The following is a 21534-nucleotide window of genomic DNA, read 5'->3' as shown; positions in this document are numbered from 1 at the left end:
GGGAAGGCTGGCACCCACATGGAGAAGAATTAGGACATGAGAGGAGCATAAGGTGACACTTTCGTATGACAGGGGCTTGGTGTCTGGCTCTTAGATAGCCAGAAAATAGCAGGCTTGGGATGGTGCCTGGAGGTAAGACCCTGTCATTTTGTCCTGTCTTTAACATATTCTTACTGTACTTCGAAAGAGGCTTAAGTGATGCCAAAGGGCTTGTGGGCTGGAAGCCTTTTCTCATTTCCTCGGTTCACTTTTACAGAAAGAATCCCCCTCCCCCTGTTTCTGAGGTAAGGTCTCTCACTATGTAGCCCTGGCTATCCTAGAACTTACTATGTAGACCAGGCTGGCCTTGAACTCACAGAGATCTGCCTGCCTCTACCTCCCAAGTCCTGGGACTAAAGGCGTGTGCCACCACCGCCTGGTTATATTTCGCCCTTTTGATGATCCCATGAAATTATAGGCAAAGGTTGTCAACCTGAGTGCTCAGGAGGTAACTGGAGAAGCAAAGAAAGGAAACTGTTAGAACGGGGTAGGAGCAGTTAACAAATGCAATTGGTTTATTGACAAAATTTGGAGCTGTGACAAAAAGATGGACCATCTAGTGATTGCCGTATGCAGGGATCCATCCCATAATCAGCTTCCAAACGCTGACACCATTGCACACACTAGCAAAATTTTGCTGAAAGGACCCAGATATAGCTCTCTCTTGTGAGACTATGCCGGGGCCTAGCAAACACAGAAGTGGATGCTCACAGTCAGCTATTGGATGGATCACACGGCCCCCAATGCAGGAGCTAGAGATATTACCCAAGGAGCTAAAGGGAACTGCAACCCTATAGGTGGAACAACAATATGAACTAACCAGTACCCCGGAGCTCTTGTCTCTAGCTGCATATGCATCGAAAGATGGCCTAGTCGGCCATCACTGCAAAGAGAGGCCCATTGGACTTGCCAACTTTAAATGCCCCAGTACAGGGGAACGCCAGGGCCAAAAGGGGGAGTGGGTGGGTAGGGGATGGGGGGGTGGATATGGGGGACCTTTGGGATAGTATTGAAAATGTAAATGAGGAAAATACCTAATAAAAAAAATTAAAAAAAAAGAAACAAAAAAATATTTTATATTATTTTTATATTTTAGAGCCAGATTATGGAGAGGGTCGGAGGGAAGGGAAACGTGATTGAGGAAAAACAAAAGTTGGTTAGTACAGAGTATTGGTGGGAGAGTGGTTAATTTCTGTTGGTTAACATTCAGTGCTGTATGCCCACCACAAAATCAAATTCATAATTTTATAAAATAAAAAATCTGAGTCAATAAATTAGAAGGAAAATGAAAAAAAAAAAAAAGAAAATAAGAGCCCGTTCAACCTACTGCTTGCTGTGCCATCTACACAACTGATTTCCTATGTAAGGTCATTAACAAAACAGAAACGTCACACAAATGACAACCTCAAATATAGTGAGCCCTCCATCTGTGGGTTCCACACCCAGGGATTCAGTCAACTGGTAACTGATAACACAGGGGTGGGGGTGGGGAGTCCACAGCTCTACCATGCTGACTGCACCCAGTCTGGCCTGAAGACACGGGGTGGGGATGGGGGGGGGCAGACTCCATCTGCATTCATCATATTGAGACTTTTCTTCCTGCCTTTTTACATGGCACAGAAGAGCATCCACCCACATACATGTCATTTACACCATCCTAGGAATTAGGAGTGATTGAAAAATGATTTAAGGTACATGGGAGGAAGGGCACAGGCCATGTAAAGGTGATGATGTCCTTTTACAAAGGGTTTCCTTATTCTTACAAACAGGTTTCCTTATTCTCAGAGGCTCTGGATACCTCTGGATCCAGAGGTCCCTCATGGATGCCCAGGGAAACTGTCTACATGCCTACATCCACATACTATTTTATCTACAGGGTAATCAGAGTTCACAGAAGTACACCTGTGTGAGAATAGTCCAGATAATATTAAACGAGGCAGGACTATAGAGGACCCAATGAAATAATTAAATGAGTCTTTATGAGATAATTAATCTAACAAATGATTTTTAATGAGTGATCGCTATTGCCTTCGGAGGTTATTGGGGAATAGAGACAGCAAGCAGCAGGTGGTGGGAGCCCCGAGGATGTTGATGCCCTGAAGTGAGGCCATGCTAACCAACGATAAACTGGACCACTCAATTCCTTTGCCTTCACAAAGACAGAGGAAACAGGAAACCATGCCAACAGGAGCACACGATGCTACATGTCAAGTATCCCTGCACAAAGCAGGTCAAGTCATTAGACAGGGATGATGTCACTGCAGCAGACACACAGGACAGAGGCATGCTTCAACATCACAGCGCCCAAACTACCTGCTTCTAATAGGAAATGTTCTAAGACACAAGCCCCATGCAGTCACGATTTCCTATGAGGTAATGAAATAACATCTAACAGCACACGATGAGTTAATAACACTTACTCCTGTGCAAAAAAAGAATTCTAAGTCCCTGACAGGTAATCTCTAATCCCTGGGCATTTCCTGAAAGTGAAGGGAATCTTTCCATTCGTGGCGGGAACACACTGATACTTTCTGCCCACTAAAATGCTGGGGCCAAGAGAGTGTGCCCACGAGATGACTCCAGAGAGAGTCGGCCAGGCCCAGAAGACCCATCTATGACTGTCAATCAAGCTGGGCTGTGAGACCAGTGAGACCGTTGGACCACAGGGCAAGAAGGGACTGGATCTTATGTTCAGTACCAGGGATCAAATCCAGGGCAGGTTTCAGCCCTGATTTAAGAGCAGACACTGAGACACATAAGTTATGATCCATCTTCTGTGGGAACATAAGACACCCTGGGATGAGAAACCTATGGGTAACACAAAGCTGGGTGAACTCCTCTGGTTGGCAATGGTGTGTGACAGCTGCCCTGCACATACCTCAGGGCATCTCTGAGTGTTTCTCAGTGGACTACTCTCTCCTGCTCACCTGATAAGATCCAAGGGCTGCTTCTTGTATATACTCCGAGGGTGAGCCCATTCTCTGTACAGGAGGTAACGCTCGCTAGGACAACTGATGTCCTCCGACTCATAGTTGAATCTGCACTGAGAAGCAGAAAGAAAGAAAGAAATGAGGGTCAGGGTCCTCCCTCAGTTTACAAATCTGATTCTTAAATAGGGCACTAATGGCCACTGAGGGAACTGCCCCCCATCCCCCTCCCAGAAGGGACAGACATGCCATTTAATAATTAGTGATTCTATAATAAGGGTGATGATCATTGTTGCCCCTGGAAGTTGTTTGGGAATAGAGATAGCAATGGATGCTTGGATGGTGATGCTAGCAGCTGTCACTCCTAGAGAGCAAGGCAGCCAGGTGGTAGGAGCCCCAAGGATGCTGATGCCCTGAAGTAAGGCTGTGCTAATCGATGAGAAACAGGACCACTCAAGACTGTAGGTTCTCCCAATCAAGGAACATCTGTCTGAAAGCCTACCCCATCTTGGATGGTGGGGAGACCAGAACACTGGCTGGTGAACGGCAGGTCACTGCTAAAGCCGGTCCTTCAATGTCACTCAGTTCAGCAGTTATATTGACAATACATGGAAAATAAGTAGCAGAGTCACCCAAGAAACAGAGCCTCCTGACTCTGTTTGAATCCAAGCTCCTGTTCTCCTGTCTGACCCATTCTCCTATTCATGTACAGAACCGCAGTATCACAAAACCCATCCTTGGTGAGAGCCCTGGTCTTTGTTTGGCTCCTACTTCCACCACAGGATTACTTCAGACTTAGAGACAGGGAAGATTGGGAGCACAGACAAATGTCAACCGAACATTCTAGGATGGTGGTGTCCCACACTAACAGCCAGAGAACAATATGCAACTGTCCCAGAGGTTCATAAGTTTCCACTGCTAATTCTGCTGGGGCACAAAAATAGAACAAACTGTCAGGCCTGGTGGCCACTGGGTCTCCCTGGAGACTCCGTCCTTGCCATCTCCACCCCCTCCCACTCTCTGCTTATCCATGTGAGTCAAGCACTTGTTTGATGTTCTGGGTTTGTTTGGACACATTGTGCACTTCAAGATTGTCTTCAACCCCCACAGTACATAACACAAAGTAGCAATGGTCAAACAAAGTGTTTAGTTTTCTTTGGTTGCAGAGATTTAGACAGATTGGTAATAAGTGCAACGAAGTAACAATGGGATCAGTGTGGTATTTAGCATAATTCAATGACAGGACACAGTAAACACTTTTGGATATATAATGGCCTCACATATAGGTGGCCCTGAAGGGCTGGAGTGATCGTACTTAAAAGATTCAGTCCATAAGAGATATGTTGGCAGCCTTATACATACTCCTGAACCCAATGGGCCGCTATACCCCTTGAACAGTCCTTCCTTAGTGCCAATAACATGGTGCTTTGTCACTGTTGACATGAACCCCAATAAGCCCTATTTTAAAAGCCACGATACAGCCTGGAAATAGTATTTCAAGGGGGAAAAGTCTCTTTACAGAAAATGCCAAATGAGAATTTCTAACATGTTTTCTTTACAAACAAACAAACAAATAGCCCTGCTTTTTTTCTGGTAATGACAGACATCTGTCAGTACTTATGAAACTAGCTACCATTTATATGACTGGGACTAATAGTTTACATAAATCTAATTGACTCTTGAAACAACTCCATGAGGTAGCAACAGTTACAATGCATTCCTCACTGATAAAGACATGAGGGAGCAGGGAGAATAGACGTGTCACAAGGGCATTGAGCTGGGGACCGAGAGTGGAGCTTTACTTTCTGACACAGAGTGAGTTCCGCCCTGTATGAAGTGTTGTTGCCACGTTGCTCACGGCAGGGAACCGTCCATTCCCCCTAGTCCTTAAAACCCAGCACCGTCTCTACCCCTGGGCTCCATCAGAGAAGGCTCTCTGCATCTTTCTTGCCCTGGATCAGCTTGTGATCTTTCATGACATCATCTCTGCCTTACTGAGGAAGAGACAGAATGTCAAGAAGTTGACTCCTTCCCTGTCTCACCGAGTACTCATGGACACCTTAGGTTTTGCCATTTGACTTACGTCGTGCAGAGGAAACGCTGCTTTGTAGATTCCAGAGCTGACCAGTCTATTAATCCCAAATTTGTTAACGTTGTTCATCACTTGGTATTTGACCCGAGAGAGGATGAAATAAACCTAAAAAAGATGACAAAACAGACTATGTGTCTTTTTACGATAGAACCAGCCCATGCGACCATTGTTTGTTACTATAGCAGAAAACCGTCAGCACTGAAATCATACCAACACTGCTAATAATAGTTAGCAGGCTTCTATTTCTAAAAACAAAACCACAGCTATGCAATAGGTTTCAAGTCACAGCAAAACAAAAACCCCATTGGGTTTGGACGTACAATGCGGCTTCTGGTGGCAGGGTTGAAGAAGGAATCTCTATCGAGGATGTAGAAATCATTCATCCGGCTCTTCTCAAAAGGGGCAGTGAAGAACTCCTGCTCTGGCTTGATGACACTCTCGTTCACCCGGAGGACCTTGGTGAACCAGTTGAGGTTGCCAAAGGGCGAGCGCGTTTTCAGGTCGTTTGGCTTTAGCGGGAGTTTGATGTGCATGATCTCAGCATAGGTGCACAGCACTTCCCAGGGCGCGTGCACTTTTACGAACACAAGCTTGTCATCAGAAACCTATGAAGGGACAACAGAACCCAAACGACGACTTTTACAAGTTGAAGGCACAGCTTCCTGGCCCCTGTTCCAGTAGGTTTTAAAATAAAAATCCATGTAAACAGGACATTAGCCAAAGTGAAGACATCAGCTCTATAAATGATTATATATGTGTATATAAACTTAAAGATAAATCTTTAGTTTGAGTTAAGAAACATAAGACCAGTAATTTTTAAATATTTATTTTTTAAGTCTTATCTGTGAGTGCATGTCAGGTATGAGCACTCGTGCAAGCACACTATGTGCGGGCACATGCATGCAGGTGGCCCATAGCAGCCAGGAGAGAGTGCCAGATTCCATGGAGCTAGCATAGCGTTACAGGCAGATGTGCTGGGAACTGAACGTTGGTCCTCCACAGGAGTAGCAAATGTTCCTAAATGCCGAGCCATCCCCCAAGGCTCAACCTCGTAATATTTTAAGTGAGAAAAGCACACTGTATATTTGTCAGCACACAATCTGTTAGTGACTTGGAATAACATATTCATGGCAGTGTAATACGAATGAAAAAAAATTCTAAGCCTGTAAATGGGCTGCTTAAATTATATCTATCCATTGTGCTATATATATATGGCCATTGATGTCAAGAGATTATACCTTGTTGCTATATATATGTAGTATTTGTATTAAAGGAAAAAGCAAGTTATAAAACTGAAGTGATCCCTTTTTCGAAGAAAGAAGTGTATATGTGGTGTACCCTTTGGTCACACATGTGGAAGTCAGAGGGTGACTCTCAGTGGCCAGCCCTCATTCCCAGCCATGTAATCCCGGGACTGAACTTGGGCCATCAGGGTTTTGTGGAGGGTTCTTTGCACATGGAGCCATCTCACCATCCTGTGGTACAGGCTCTGTTTGCCTCCTTTCCCACTCTGGCTGTATTTCCTGTGTCAAGCCCCCCATTCCAGGAGATGCATAAGATCTCAGGCACAGTGGTTAGCCATGGTTTCAAAGAAACTACCACTTACAGATCTTGTTGCTTCCAGCTGCAGCCCATGGCAGATAAGGTTAGATTCGTATGCTTGTCTTTTCCTCTGACAAAAGAAATGGAATACATGTTAGATAGACTGCCAGGCTTGGCAGAAAAGACTAATTTTTTTCCTTAAAACTTTTTTAAGAAACTATTTTCTTAAAAATCTATTGACCTTGAAGAGACATATTTGCTCAAAATGGAACAAAAGTAGCGAGCCCTCTAGTTTAACAGAGGTGTTAGCCTACAAGAGAATGCAAGGGTGTTTAATGGATTCCCTGCATTCTCTTAGAATCTCTTGTGGGACTTTGGTCCATTAGGCATCTATAAAAATTGCTGTTACATAATCTCTGGCTCCTGAGATAGTACAGAAAAGGAACTTTTTGAGTTTCATTCATTGATGTTAATTTTCTAGAGTTAAAGATTCCAGATATTAAATTTTTATTTCTACATTATATATTCAAATGATTCAATATTAGATGCATGTAGGCTTATACATAGACACAGACACACAGACACACACACACACACACTCCATGCATGCCTTAACTAAGACAATACAACAATACATAAAACGTTAATAAGATTCAAAGGATTTGCAATGAAATGGTCATAAAGCCAAACATCTCTTAGAGATGTTTATAAAACAAGATGTTATATAAACAAGGAACTATCTGGTGATATCGTGCCACTCCTAAGTTACAAGGCCAACTCCCAAGATGTACACGCATACATATGAATGGAAATAAAACTTAATAAGTATTTAAGAAACTACAAGTCTTACGTTTCTTAATTCAAACCAAAGAATTATCTTTAAGCAAAAAATGTATAATCATCTGCAGATCTATGACTTTACTTTTGCTGGGTACAATAAATGTACCATTTTATTCTATATGGCTAGGAATCTGCAGACAGAGGACCAGGACACAAGAAACCAGGTAGACGTGCGGACTTCTGCCCTGAGAGCCCTTCATGGTGTACTGAGAGGAAGAAACTAAAATAAATCCTTCCTTGCTCACATTGCTTCTGGCCATGGTGTTGAGCAAAGCAGTAACAAGGAAAGAGAACACTTAGGAAGCAGCTCTGCTGTCAGGGCAACAGATGGGTGAACACACAGGGGCTGAAGAACACAGCGCGAACTGGGCTGGAGCCCCGACTGCATGTGATCATCTCCACAGCCCACAGGAGGAAATGGAGGACCCCTATGCCCTGCCTTTTCATCTGGTCATACTTCAGGAGGAATTTCCACACAAGGGTAAGGTAAACAATCTGATGTACATAGATCTGAATTCCCATTCTTGAGGCAGTCCTGTAAGGGGAGGGTTCTGTGGCTAAGGTCTTTTTCCCCAATTGGTTCTTGACTTGTCAATAAAGAAGACGAGGGAGCCAATTGTAAGACGAAAGGTACAAGTGGGACCGTCTGGTCCCAAGAGGAGAAGGAGATGCAGGAAAAGAGAAAGGGGCTTTTTTTTTTTTTTTTTTGTCATGCTTTGCGTAACACACCACAATCATGTTGGATCTTAGGGCAGCTAGAGCCTGCGGCGGGTGGTCAAACATGTTTGGCAGGGGAAAACCAGTAGGTTTAGGGCAGAAGATTATAAAGATTATGAAGATTATAAATTGGCGAGGGCATGTCTTTCCAGGTGGGAGATATCTGTGCACAACAATTGTGCCACAAGAGACAAGCTATAAAGTGACAAACTGAGTGTGTCTCTTTTATCTGGGAATTCAAGGATCAAGGATCTTGGGTGGGGCTGAATTCCCATTCATGAGGCAGCCCTGAAACCCCTTCTGGAACAAGAGTCTTGGGAGTGGGCTGGAGTGTTTGATCCCAGAGCTAGGCTGGGAGGAACAAAAGAGAGGCAGGAGGAGCTGGTAACTCGGCCACAGCTCCCATGCTAAGGCAATAGTATGACTTTAAAACTATGCACAACACAGCTCTCTCACTGATGACAGATGAGAAGGGTGAATGAGGTTTTTGGGATTCTCTTGTCTTGTTTTGTTTTGTTCGTTGTGTTGTGTTTTGTTTTGCTTGGCTTTGCCTTGTTTTTGCAACAGCCCCATGCTGCTGGACAAAGGCCATAACAGTCCAGGGGTAGCAGTCAGCCACTTTACTCAGAGAGCACCACTCCTGACTTGCCCCTGTGAGAAGGCCCTGAGGTGCTGTGCCCCCAAACACAGAAAAATCCCATTAATAAGTTGTGAACACCCAGTATGTGGCTAACCCTGTGTCTATATGGAATGTCCCTGGTGACATTCTACAGAAATGCCAAAACTGAATATGGTTTTATTTGTAGTCTGTAATCCCACAGTTCTAACAATAAGCAAATACTACTTTGCATACATGAGACATAACCTAGAAGAGAGAGCCACTGAAGCAAGTGCTAGAATATCCTAGAGAGGAGCACTTGGCTAGCTGGAAGCCCTGGACTCAAAACCATGAGAAGGCTCAAGGCGCTGCTTTCTGACCTGTGTCCCAGCACATGCTAGGACCCTCTGAGGGCAGCCTCACCATCTCTCCGAATAGTCTTTGGGTGTTTTTTATCTTTTCTACCCATGGCCTGTCTTATTTCCAGCTCACCTTGGGGAATAACTCTTATCTCCACAGTATTTCTTCATCTAGAGTCTAATGCTCAGGTTTGTTCTCTTAGGGCAATGAGACCTTATTCCTGACCACTTCTTTACCAGTGAAGACAGCCATTTGGATTATGTAGAGCTGGAATGAGAACGGCCCTCATAGGTACATATATTTGAATGTTTGGTTCCCAATTCATAGAACTGTTTGGGAAGGGTTAAGAGGCGTGGCCTCGTTTGAAGGGGGTCTGTCACTCTCAAGGGCATGGTTTGAGCACAGGCACGTCAGTCAGTCAGTCAGTCAGTCAGCCTCTCTAACCCCTTGTGTGTGTGTGTGTGTGTGTGTGTGTGTATAAAAAGATGGGAATTCTTTTTTTTTAAAGATTTATTTATTTTTATTATATGTGAGTACACTGTAGCTGTCTTCAGACACTTCAGAAGAGGGCGTCAGATCTCATTACAAATGGTTGTGAGCCACCATGTGGTTGCTGGGAATTGAACTCAGGACCTTTGGAAGAGTAGTCAGTGCTCTTAACCACTGAGCCATCTCTCCAGCCCCCGGAAAGTCTTAACTATACCAAGAAAATAACAGGCTGGAGTTGCTAAGATGTGTGGTGAGAATGAATCTTCCATGAAATTGTGAAAGGGAGAGAAATTCATGCTAGTTTGCTGAAATTCATACTAATTCACACCACAGATGTGAGAGCCACAGGATATGAGGAAGTTAGTGAGAAAGCATTATGTGGAGTCTGTCATCTGTGTCTGTGTGTGTGTGTGTGTGTGTGTGTCACCTGTGAGTGTGTGCACGCATGCACATGTGTGCAGAGTTTGGTATTTGGTACTAAGACTTGGGACATCCCTTGGGGTGGTGGGCTCCCCTCACAGATGAGGGGCGAGCACTGCACTCTGCATTTATTAGCTTCTTATATAAATGCTTACTAAGGTTCTGTTATTTTTTTTTCAGGGAATTTACAAACTTCTCAAAACACAAAGAATAGTTTTCCATGTGTGCAATAGAAGATCTACAGAGAAACTGTCCATGACCTCAGACTTTCTCCCACATTAAGGCAGAAACGCTTACATGTTTCTAGGCAATGCAGCAGGTGCCTGTTGGACATCCAGCATTTCAGGTCATTGCAGAACCTGTATCCACTACAGTAGGCATGCGTACCTGTTCTTCCTCTCCCTAGTTCAGTGGCTCTCAACCTTCCCAATGCTGTGACCCTTCAATACAGTTTCTCGTGTTGTGGTGACTCCAACCATAAAATTATTTCATTGCTACTTCATAACTGTAATTTTGCTGTTTTGAATTGTGATGTAAATATCTGATATGCGACCTCTGTGAAAGGGTCATTCAATTCCCAAAGGGGTTGCAACCCACAGGTTGAAAAGCACTGCCCTAGTGACTGGTCAAGTTCAGCAATACTCCAGACCCTGTGTCCTGAGGGGTTCTTTTGTTATTGCAGTTGTTGTGAGCTTCTTTTTCCTCTTCCTCCTCCCTCTTCTCCTTCTCCTCCTCCTTCTTCTTCTTCCTCCTCCTTCCTTCTTTTACTCCTCTTTCACCTCTTCTTCTTCTTCCAAGTTAACACAAGTTACAATCATATGAGAGAGGGGCCCTCAACTGAGAATATGCTCCCAGTAGATTGCTTGTAAGGCAAATCTGTAGGGCATTTCCTTGGTTGATAATTGATGTGGAAGGGCCCCACCCACTGCGGGTGGGGCCATACTTGGACAGACAGTCCTGGGTTCAATAAGATAGTAGTCAGAATAAGCTATGAAGAACAAGCCAGTAAGCAGGCAGTATCCTCCATGGCTCTGCATCAGTTCTTGCTTCTAGGTTTCCCACTTTCTGTTCCCACCACCATCTCCCTCAGTTGCTGGGGTATGGAAGTGGAAAATTGAGTTTTCTTTGGAAAGTCAGTTGTATTGAATGGTATTTTGCTGGGGCAAACACCTGGTGTGCCACAGCTTCTTGCCGTTTTCAAGGACGTAGACTGATTGGCAGAGTGATGTCAGCTGAGACAGATGCAAGTGCTGAGGGAAGCCCATGATGTTTGGAGGGAATGTAAAAAGGACTCAATGAACAGTGATGGAGGCTGACCTTGGCTTGCTTATTGAGCTAGCTGTGCAATGCTTGTGGGTCTTGCATCTTTGCTGATCTTCACTTTGCTGAGAGAGGCACAGCCAAGAACTTTTCCTGGTGTTCCTGTTGGCCCTGGTCCCTCCTGCTGACTCCTGCCAAGGCTGAGGCTTAGCTGTCGTTGCTAGGCAGTACCACAATCACTGCTGATTTGTGTTCGCTATCCCGACTCTACCTAACTGGACTGCTGGTGTATCTGTGAAGCGTTTGCGATCCGATCAAGCTGCTGCTGCTGACCTGTGAACTGAACTGCCAATTTCCAGACGACGCAGACGGGAGCTGCTCCAACGAACCTTTCTAAACAGGTCCACTTCCCCCGCACCCTTTCTTTCCCATGACCTCTGGTGGGTGGTGGGCTACAAGGGAGGTTAAAGCATTTAAGGACCATCATTAAAAATAGGATTTGAAAAAATTAAATTTAGTCATGGTGTTCATTGCAGCAACAGAATCCCTAACTATGACACCCTGAATTGGAAACCATGTGTTGCCACTTGAGGAAGAACTTACTGTGGAGAGATGCGATGGATGCCAACTCCAGAGACTTAACAGGAAGCTGTTGGCTACCCTAGTGGTGGTGGGGATTTCAACCAATGTTTAACTAGTTCCTTTTCTGTCAGTGTGACAAAACTCAGCAGAAATAACTTAAGGGAGGAAGGAGAGTTAAACAGTGAAGGCATGCTGGTGCTTCTGGGGGTGGGAGTGTGTAGTAGTGGCCTGTTTATATGGCAGTGGATAGGAAGTGCAGACCAGAACCAAAGGTGAGCACGACCTGCAAGATCCTGTCCCTCGTGACCCTCCCTCTGCCAGCCATGTCCTAACTTTCTGAGAGTTCCACAGCTTTCTAAAACACCTCTACAAGCCAGGGAACATGAGCTGGTATGTGTGTGTGGGAGGTATTTCAGTTCAAAAATCTAACATGTGTGAAGACTCAGGCTCAAGTATCTAGGTCTTAGGGACAGCTGTGGAGTCAGCCAGAGGTGGGTCATCTCCCATAGTTTAAGGAGTGTTTTAATACTTAAATACGGGTAGAAAACAAATCAACAGTGATTGGCTCTGTTACAAATCCCCTCCTCCACTACAGTTAGACCCATAACAATGTTCAGCTGTTTCCTTTCTGGCCACCAGCCGTGAACTAGGGAGCTTCCCCTCTTGCTTGGCACCTAACCAGCAGAACCCTATTCTCTGTGGGCTAGGCTCCTTCCTCATCGAGACAATGGTGGCCACTCACTGCACACCCACAGGTTTCTTCCTCCCCGCCCATTAACTGCTGCTACCATCTCTCTTCATGGCAGCTGAAATCCACCCATGTCTTGAGCTTCCCGGGAAACGCCTTCTGTTTTCTCACTGTCCTTACTGGTTGGCCACAAATCAATTCAAATGCTTTCCTTTCTATGACCATCACATCTCCCATGGTCCTCTGGACTTTTATTACCACTCCTGCCCCTAGAGATGTTGATGTTTTATTATCAGTATCATCAGTACTTAATATAGGCCTGTAAAATAGTATGCACACCATAAATGTTTGATGAATGAATAAACTGAGCGCACTCTAGATTAATGGCTCCCTGCTATGCAGAGATCAACTGGCCTGTTGGAATGCTACAGTGTAACAACTGGCTTCCTTCATGTGGGTATTGCAAGATATGGTGGAGGAGGAGAGGTAGAGTTTTATCTTGGAGTACCCCAATATCAGAGAGAGCAGGGCAGTGGAGGCTCATAGACATGCCAGAGAGTTTAACAATAAGGTTCTGAGAGCTGGGCTGTTCTCTCATCAGATACAACCAAACAAACTGCACTGTCCACTGCACCAGTCACGGGTATTATATATTGAATGTAGCAAACCAGATGTGGTCCATTTTCCCACAGATGTTCTGAATGGCGGCTACACCTCCTCACTAGTTTCACAGGCCCGCTCCTCTTAGATGCAATTCTACCACACACACACACCCCTTCGGCTCTCATAATTTGGATTTCTCTTTATCCCTGGGTTTGGGGCAAGATTCAAATCTTAGCTCTCCCACCTACCACGTCTGTGATGCTAGGTGATAATTTGAGATCAGGATCATCGCTCACTGTTTTTATCTCTTGAGTCAGTGGAGAAATCGCTTCACTCTAGGGTTAAAGATTAATATGACTAATGGGATTCAGTGTAACACATGACACCTGGTACCCAGTCACTGATATTCTTCAGGACGTCAAGAATATCACCTCTCCTCTCCAATGCCAGAAATCTGAAAAGACTGGCAGTAACTAACCATCCACTCTGCCTCTACACTGTACACCCAATGAGCCCGGTCCCTCCACTGAGGTACCTGGGCCATTCTACAGACATACTTCGAACAGATCTTAACCTTCAGTGACCTGGTCCTCTGCCTTCTGTGCTTTTGTGGCCATCCTGATCTTGATCTTTGAACTACGTCTTTGATATCTAATAAGTGTGTATTCTTTCCATCCTCTTGGGGAAATGATGTATCCTCAACTCTTCTGCCTCCCGTCTGAGTGCCCCAAGGCCACGAGATAGTGTTGCCCATGGGCCCATCACAGATGCAGAAAACATAAAAGCATCCTTCCATCTCATTTAAATGCCTTAATAATATTCTCTCAGAGGAGATGGGCTAATTTTATTTAGCCAACCTCAAAGCATTAGATATTTAGATTGTTTTTAATTCTTCCCTGTTATAAAAATCCTTATGAAATAGTCTTCATGCACCTTTTGTTACTTCCTCTGGGCAAAATCCCAGAAGTAGAACTGTTCGATCAAGTGTGATTCAAAGTCCTTCACCACATACAGCCATGCTGCCCTCCAGGAAGGTTGCACTAATTTATCTTGTTTTTGTCCTTATTTGGTTCTTTACAAAGAGCTCACAAGATATTTACCTGCCTTGTCTTCACATAGTTGGTGGAGCTTGGAGTTGCCTTTAAATGCCTCCCCACAAAGCATAATAAATACCTCAGCAGTTGACTCAAGGACAGGGCATTTACGTTTGCTTGAACACGCTAATAAACCTGGTGTCGCTTTAACAAGACAGATCCTATGCCAATTCTCAAAGAACCAGTGGCATATTTTAAAAATTGATCTAACCACTTTTACTCCTTGTGTCAGGCAACGGAAGCGAAGGCACGAGTGTGTACTCTATTTGTCAAACAGGCGAGAAGCGGGAAGGGGCCGCTCACTTCAAAGGCTTCTGAAGTCAGCCTGTGAAACCGTCATCTGCACTTCTCAGTAGAACGAACGCACACTGCGTCAGTAACCGCTCTTGACAACTGAAACACTAGTGCGGAATGTCTTCTACGTTAAGACCAAAGACAATTAATATTGCATAGTGACTGGCACAGCCAATGCTCAGTAAATATTTGTTGAATAAATGATTATCTGAAGACATAGGTTTAACAGAAATTCATCTCAGGGGCTCGCTGGGAAATCTTACATATGAAATCTAACCGTTCACTATGCTCTCCGATTTGTATTTGCCAGGAAAAAAAATTAGACTTACAGTCTTTTTTTTTTTAATCAAGTCATTAAAGTAAGTTGCCCTGTGAATTCCTACATCTCTATGGAAGCCAAATCCATCAGCAAGGCAACGAGATCCACCTTCCTTACATACAGAATTCCAGTAAAGACAAAGTGGCTACTCATTGTCACGATGTGTCCCTCGTGAGAACAAGCACACACGCGTCTCTCACCATCCGGGAGAGTAGGCTCACAGCAAAAAGTGAAGGGAGAGGGCAGCTCCCACCCACCCTCCAGAAACGCAATTTATTTATACCACCTTCGTGAGACTAATGAAGCTGTCAGGGAAATAAAGAATTCAGAGATTAAAGCTGCAAAGGACAGACTGACATAATTAAAGACGCCTTCTGTCCCTCAACACCGTGGATTACTGACTTCATGTCTCACTGGCTTCGTGAAGTGACTGCTCTACAGTACGTACCTGTGAACCACACTGTACAAATCCTGATTGTAAACAGGACACAGAACCTGCCTTGTCAGTGGAAAAAGCAGGGACTGAGGAGACTACGGAGTCAGAGAGTGAAGGACACTGGGAAAAGACTCTATGAGATATATGTAGATTAACTTCTAATATCCTTGTAACTCTGTTAAGCAAAGTACCAATGGCTCTGTTATTCTATTTTCATATTTTATTTTCATCTGGCTAATCTCTGCAAAGCCTACAAAGATTCATGAGAAATGAGTCAAAGGCTCTTAATTCATGTAAAAATTATTAATTACTTCATGTGCTAATTTATTAGTTACATAGCATATGCTCCAAACGGTTTGGTAAGTAGAATACATAAACTAATTAATTGCCACTTAATTTATATTCACGTGCTGGTGATACATTTAACGTTGGTGGACCGCTGTGATGAGGAATTCACTCAAGCGGGTAATGTGTGTTCGTGAAGGGCCAGAAGCAGATGAGCGGTTCCCAATGACAAGCATAAGTGAAGTGAATATTTAGATGAAGTTCAGTTTCAAATTTTACTTTTAAATTAATATTTTGATATAATAAAAAAGAAATACACAGTCATTATGGGTCAAAGCTACATCAGAAGGCAAATGGCCTATAATCTACTACTAAAAAAAAGAAGCAAGGGATGTGAGGTGGTTTCTGCCCTTAACAGCTTCTAAAAACAATTTGGAGAGCTATTTTCAAATACAATCCCAGGCCTTCAGTGAGGAACAACAGTTGCAACCTGTGGGGGTGGTGGGCAGGGAACAACCCTTTCACAGGGGTGGCAGATATCTTGCATACCAAGTGCCTACATTATAACTCCTAAATGTTGCAAAACTACAGTTATAAAGTAGCAACACAATAATTTTGCAATTCAGGAGGTCACCATAACATGAGGAACTGTGTTAAAGGGTCTCAGTGTTAAGAAGGCTGGGAACCACTGATCTAGAACTGCTGGTTTCAGGAGCGATGAGAAGGGGCAAAGGAATCTTCAACCAGGTCAACCTAGATCCGGTCAAATATTGCTGTCCAGAGGATGGAGAGAGAGAGGGCTGTCTAATTCACACGGCTGTTCTACTCACGAACTCACAGAGGCTGTGCTTGCCTACGGAAGAGTTGCACATGATGGTCCTGTCAGCAGTCTATCAAGGGTGGAGGAGGGACTCAAGGGGCCTGTCTTTCCCTGAGGGGCCATTGGCAGTTATCAGTGGCTAGAGGAAGAGGGGTCCTTTTCTTCAGGGATACAGCCCCTGTTAAGTTGTCCCTGGTCCAGTAAATACCATCCTCCAAATGCTCACACAGAAAACAGAACAAGAAGAGTCAGGGGGTTGTAGTTTAGAACAAAGGGCTCCCCAGGGATGGGACGAGAAGGTAATCGGTAGAAAATGACCATCATGCTTTAGCTGACAGAATCATACGGATTTATCATCTACCCTAAATGCACTCCACATATTTATACATGTGGAAGGCTAACTTTCAACTACTTGGCAATTGATTATCTCTTCCTTATCTTAGGAAATGAACACTATTCTCATTTGCAAGAACACAGTATCTGCACTATGGTCTCTATCAATATACAAAAGATGTCTTGAAATTATTCTTCCCAACCAAAAAAAAAATGTTCTACCCACTGCCAAACATCTTCCCACACCTTCTACTCACACAAAGGTCTGGGAAGCCCATCCTAATTTCTTCATCTATGAGCTTAACTTTTAATACTCCAGAGAACTGCCAAGTCTTTCCAACCACAAACTATTTAGTGTAGTGTTATAAATAAGCAGGGAGCTAATAAATATGAAGCCATGTAGCATTTTACAGGCAGTAAGAAATGGTTTTGTGTGATCTACATTGCTCTCTGTTGTCTTACTGGCCACAAACAGCCCCAGATAGTCCATTCTTCCCATCTGTAGGTTCTTCATTTACAGATCCAACTAAATTAAGATGGGAATTATTGGGGCAGGGGCGTGCATCTGGAACCACTCAGACAGTCTTTCCCCTCGTTGTTCCTAAACAACACAGTTTAACAGCTACTTATGTTGTGCTGTGTTTATATTGGGTGATGAGGGAAAGCACTTAGAAATATATGGGATTATATGCAAATATGCAAAAATGGTGCCGGAGCACCATTTTATATAAGAGACTCGAGCACCCTCACGTCTTGGTATCCAATGGTACATTGGAATCAACTACTGGGTATATGTATAGTCTATCTTTGCACTTGAAATTAATATACCTTAGAATTTGCTTAATAAGCAGCCAAGCACTTCAATAGATTTTATTAAAATTTTTGAGATGGGGTCTCACTTTATAATCCATGCTGGCTTGGAACACATCATATAGCCCAGGCTGGCATTGAACTTACAGAGCTGTGCCTTTGCCTGCCTCCCAAGTGCTAGGATTAAAGGAATGCCCCTACCACACCCAGGTTTTCACTAGATTTTTTTTTAAGTACTTAAGATAATGTTCAAACCTTAGTTACTATAAGGACACTTAAAACTAAAAGATAACAACTTAACTTCTAAAAAGGACTCTACCAGAATTTACACTGGTATAATTATATTTACTGGTGAATTTTTGCAGCCATTCCTGTTAAAACCATAAGTAATACAACCATTGCTACTATGAGTTGCTAGTTTTACTTCAGAAGTCCTAGCAATTATATGTCAATGAGAAATAAGAAAGACCCATAAGAAGGCAAAGGAAAATCAAAACTGTAGTAAGCTGGGCAGTGGTGGTATGCGCATTTAATTCCAACACTAGGTAAGCAGAGGTGGGCGGATCTGAGTTCAAAGCCAGCCTGGTCTACAGAGTGAGTTCCAGGACAGCCAGGGCTACACAGAGACACAAAACAAACTGTTATAATTTATAGATAATATGGTCTTGAATAGACAGTACTGTCTTGAAACAAAACAAACTATTATAATTCATAGACAATACGGTCTTCATCTGAAAAATAATATTAGAAGAAGCAGTGATACATTAGAACTAAAGAGTTTATCAAAATACCTGTACAGACCCTTAAAAATCAAAAGTTTTATATAAAACACGTCACAAACTATAATTTAACATATTTTGACAACAGCAATAAAAAATTAGAATAACTAAGAAAATCTAACAAAAACATAGAAAACTCGCATGAGTACCATAAAAAAAATCACTAAAGGACATAAATTCTTCTCAACTATTACAGTATAACACTAGACGTCTCATGAACGTGAAAGCATTTCTAAAGCGAACTCATCCAGCTTCTATGGAAACTATTCTGCCAGGGGTGACTCACCTGAGCAACGCCCAACAATTTTAAAGGCTCACAATATGGAAAACTAATATCTGCATTTATTATATAAGTTAGCTTGATCCTTACTTAAAATTTTTATGTGTCAGTCTCTGAACCAGACCTTTCTAGAGAATTTCTAAGGTGAATGTGAAATTCAAGCATCTGCCTTTCATGTGTACACCTTTCCTCGAGTCTAAGGGAGCTGAGTTTCCATCAATTACTAGGAACAGATAGAAACGAAATAAAACTTATTCAGGACCACGTGGACTGCTTTAGTTCTGCCTACACACTTCCTCTTCCCGCTTCCACCGTCATCCAATAACATCCTCACGTGGTCAGGAACAGGAGTACCCGATGGGAGGCAAGTGCCAGACAAAGCGAAATCAAAGCAGGCCAGCCTTAAAACGGGAAAGAAGCCGTCGCTACCCAGACTGTGATGTAAGAATTGGTGTCCCGCACAGGGATCTGTTTTACTTAAAACATCTCTGCTCATCACAACACAGGTCAGACATACTTAGTAGCAGATGTTTGGACTCTGGACACCGATGGCAGCTTACTGACGGCTATCTCTCCCTCCACCATTCCAAAGAAAACCCTAAACACTTTTCTGATACTAGGTGGTCCTGCGATGCAGGAAATAAACTGGACCAATCCCGACTATCTTGGGTCAATGAAACATTCCCCTGACCTTACTAGTCCAGCCCCGGCGGCAGACACATGCATGGATTCTAGAGTGTCCATGGAGAACAGACTCCATGGACACTGAAGTGGCTCTGACATAAAATGGCACAGTGTTTGAGTATCACCTGTATACACACCCCATATATTTTGAACCCTTTTCAATTGCTATTTAACTTAGCATAATATAAATGGTTGTTTATATTGTACACCTTAGAGAATAATGAAAAAAGAATACACTTGAACGTGCTCAACAGAAGCCAAGTTTTTTTTCTGAAACCTTTTTAAAAAAAATTTAGATTTATTTATTTTATGGGTGTGAGTGTTCTGTCTGCTTGGAGGTCTGCACATGTCTGCTGTGCATGTCTAGTGCCCACAGAGATTGAAAGAGACTATTAGATGGCCTGAAACTATAGCTGTGGATGGTTGTCAGCCACTCTATGGGTGCTGAGAAAGTGAGGGGCTTTGTAAGAGCATCAAGTACATTTAATCACGGAGACATCTCTCAGCTCCATTCTGAACTTTTTTTTTTTTATAATCTGTGACTGACTAAATGCATGGACGTAGAGCCAATGGACCTAGAAGGGTGGCTATTGTTGAACTGTAACAGTCTATGAGGTGGCGTGGGAGTGCAACTCAATTAGAAAATGCTTGCTTAGCCTGCATGATGCCTTGGGTTCCCTTCCCCCTAATCAATAAACCTGCTGTCTTAGTTTGGCTTCTGCTGCTGTGGTAAACACACCATGAAAAACAGCTTGGGGAGGAAAGGGTTTATCTTACAGGTTAGAGTCCATCCATCATCAAGGGAGGCCAAGGCAAGCGCTTACAGAAGAAACTGAAGCAGAGGCCATGAATGAATGCTGCTCTCTGGCTTGCTCCCTGCATCTGCGTCTGTGTAACACACCTCAGGTCTACTTGCTGAGGGATAGCGTGGCCCACATTAGGTGACACCCTGTTTCATCAATTAGCAATGGAGAATTACCCCCACCTCCATCCCCACACCTGAAGACTTGCTTATAGGCCAAACTGACAAAGGCTATTCCTTAATTGAGGGGATCTCTTGTGAGGCGTGTCAGGTTGCCAACCAAGATAAGCCACCACTTCTGGCCTGGTGGCACTAATCTACAATCCCAATATTTAAGAGGTATAGGCAGGGAGACCAGAAGTTCAAGGTCATCGCTACACAGTGAATTTAAGATGAATCTAGGCTACACCAGGATCTTAACAAAGGAAGAAAGAGAAGCGGAGAGGGAAGGAATGAGGATGGAGGTTAGGAAGAAAGAGACGATGACCCACGCTAGACAGGGAGCTACAGTGGAAAGTCTGTACAGGGTCCTTCCACAGGAGCTTATCTTTCAAAAGAGACATATTCCTCTCAATCTGGCTGCCTGGAGTCTCAGCTGTCACCCATTACCCAGGAGATGTTTGTTTTGAGGATCAGGGCAGCAGGATGGGATGGCTTCATTAAGCTGGAAGATCACCTGCCTCAGAAATGGCTCTCCCTCCTGATCAGTTACATAATCATTTCCTTCTAGCAATGAAGACATCTGAAACGTTGTTTTCTTGTGACTTGCAGTAAAATCATCCAAACTGATTCTGTGCAAAGTGTAGCATAAGCCGAAGAAGGCCAGCTGAACCAATTTACAATCACCTCCACACAACGTGCAAAAGCAAACATCTTATGTCAAACTTAGGACATGACTTCAGCCATATAAACGGGTAGAGTAACATAGTATTTAAAGGCTAGGCTAGACCAGAATTTTCTCTTGTTCCCGAGGATACACGGGTTTTAAGTCTCTGTGAGTCTTCAGGGTACCTGTAGTTCCACGGCCCTAAAACTTGTTTACAGAACTCCTTTCATCAGTTCCGGCAAAGTCAATCACGGTGTTGATTTAGGAAATCAATGTGGCATACACCAAACCTTTTCCTTTTAGGGAAAACGGGACTTTGAAGTTGCCTTTCCGAGGCGTCATTCTAAATCCCCACTAAGCCCCGACACGGAACACAACAAAGCTCAGAAACGTCTGTCCAATTAATTAAAAAATGTGGTTCCAAAGCTGGGTGCTGAAATTTGACAGATTATAAAATTAAGAAATATATACAAATGCAAGCTGAAAACACTTCAAAGCCCAGCTTATGAACAGCAACACGAAGGTATCACTCACTGGGTTGGAGGATTGCCCAAATTAATGACAACTTTTTTCCCCCTGGTGTAATGAGAGTCACCCTGAGACCTACGTTCCCGT

The 21534-nt window shown here is 43.6% G+C and overlaps 1 protein-coding gene and 1 long non-coding RNA gene across 8 annotated transcripts in view; one reads left to right on the top strand and one right to left on the bottom strand.

The window, feature by feature from the left end:
* Nucleotides 1-21534, bottom strand: part of Ano6 (anoctamin 6) — a 184630-nt gene that overhangs the window by 56438 nt on the left and 106658 nt on the right. For all 7 annotated transcript variants that reach the window (NM_001253813.1, NM_175344.4, XM_030248256.1 and 4 more), the window contains 4 exons: nt 6665-6730; nt 5379-5663; nt 5050-5163; nt 2967-3082 (listed from right to left, as the gene is read on the bottom strand). In NM_001253813.1, coding sequence (NP_001240742.1) covers nt 2967-3082; nt 5050-5163; nt 5379-5663; nt 6665-6730 — 581 coding nt within the window. The remainder of the gene's footprint in view (nt 1-2966; nt 3083-5049; nt 5164-5378; nt 5664-6664; nt 6731-21534) is intronic.
* Nucleotides 7150-21379, top strand: Gm41389. The gene is made up of 2 exons (XR_875611.2): nt 7150-11685; nt 14484-21379. It is a non-coding gene; the product is annotated as a predicted gene, 41389 (long non-coding RNA).

Source organism: Mus musculus, chromosome 15, assembly GCF_000001635.26.
Source record: "Mus musculus strain C57BL/6J chromosome 15, GRCm38.p6 C57BL/6J".
Classification (NCBI taxonomy): Eukaryota; Metazoa; Chordata; class Mammalia; order Rodentia; family Muridae; genus Mus; species Mus musculus.
Note: the sequence above shows the minus strand (reverse complement) of the source record. Positions and strands in the feature narration are given on the sequence as shown.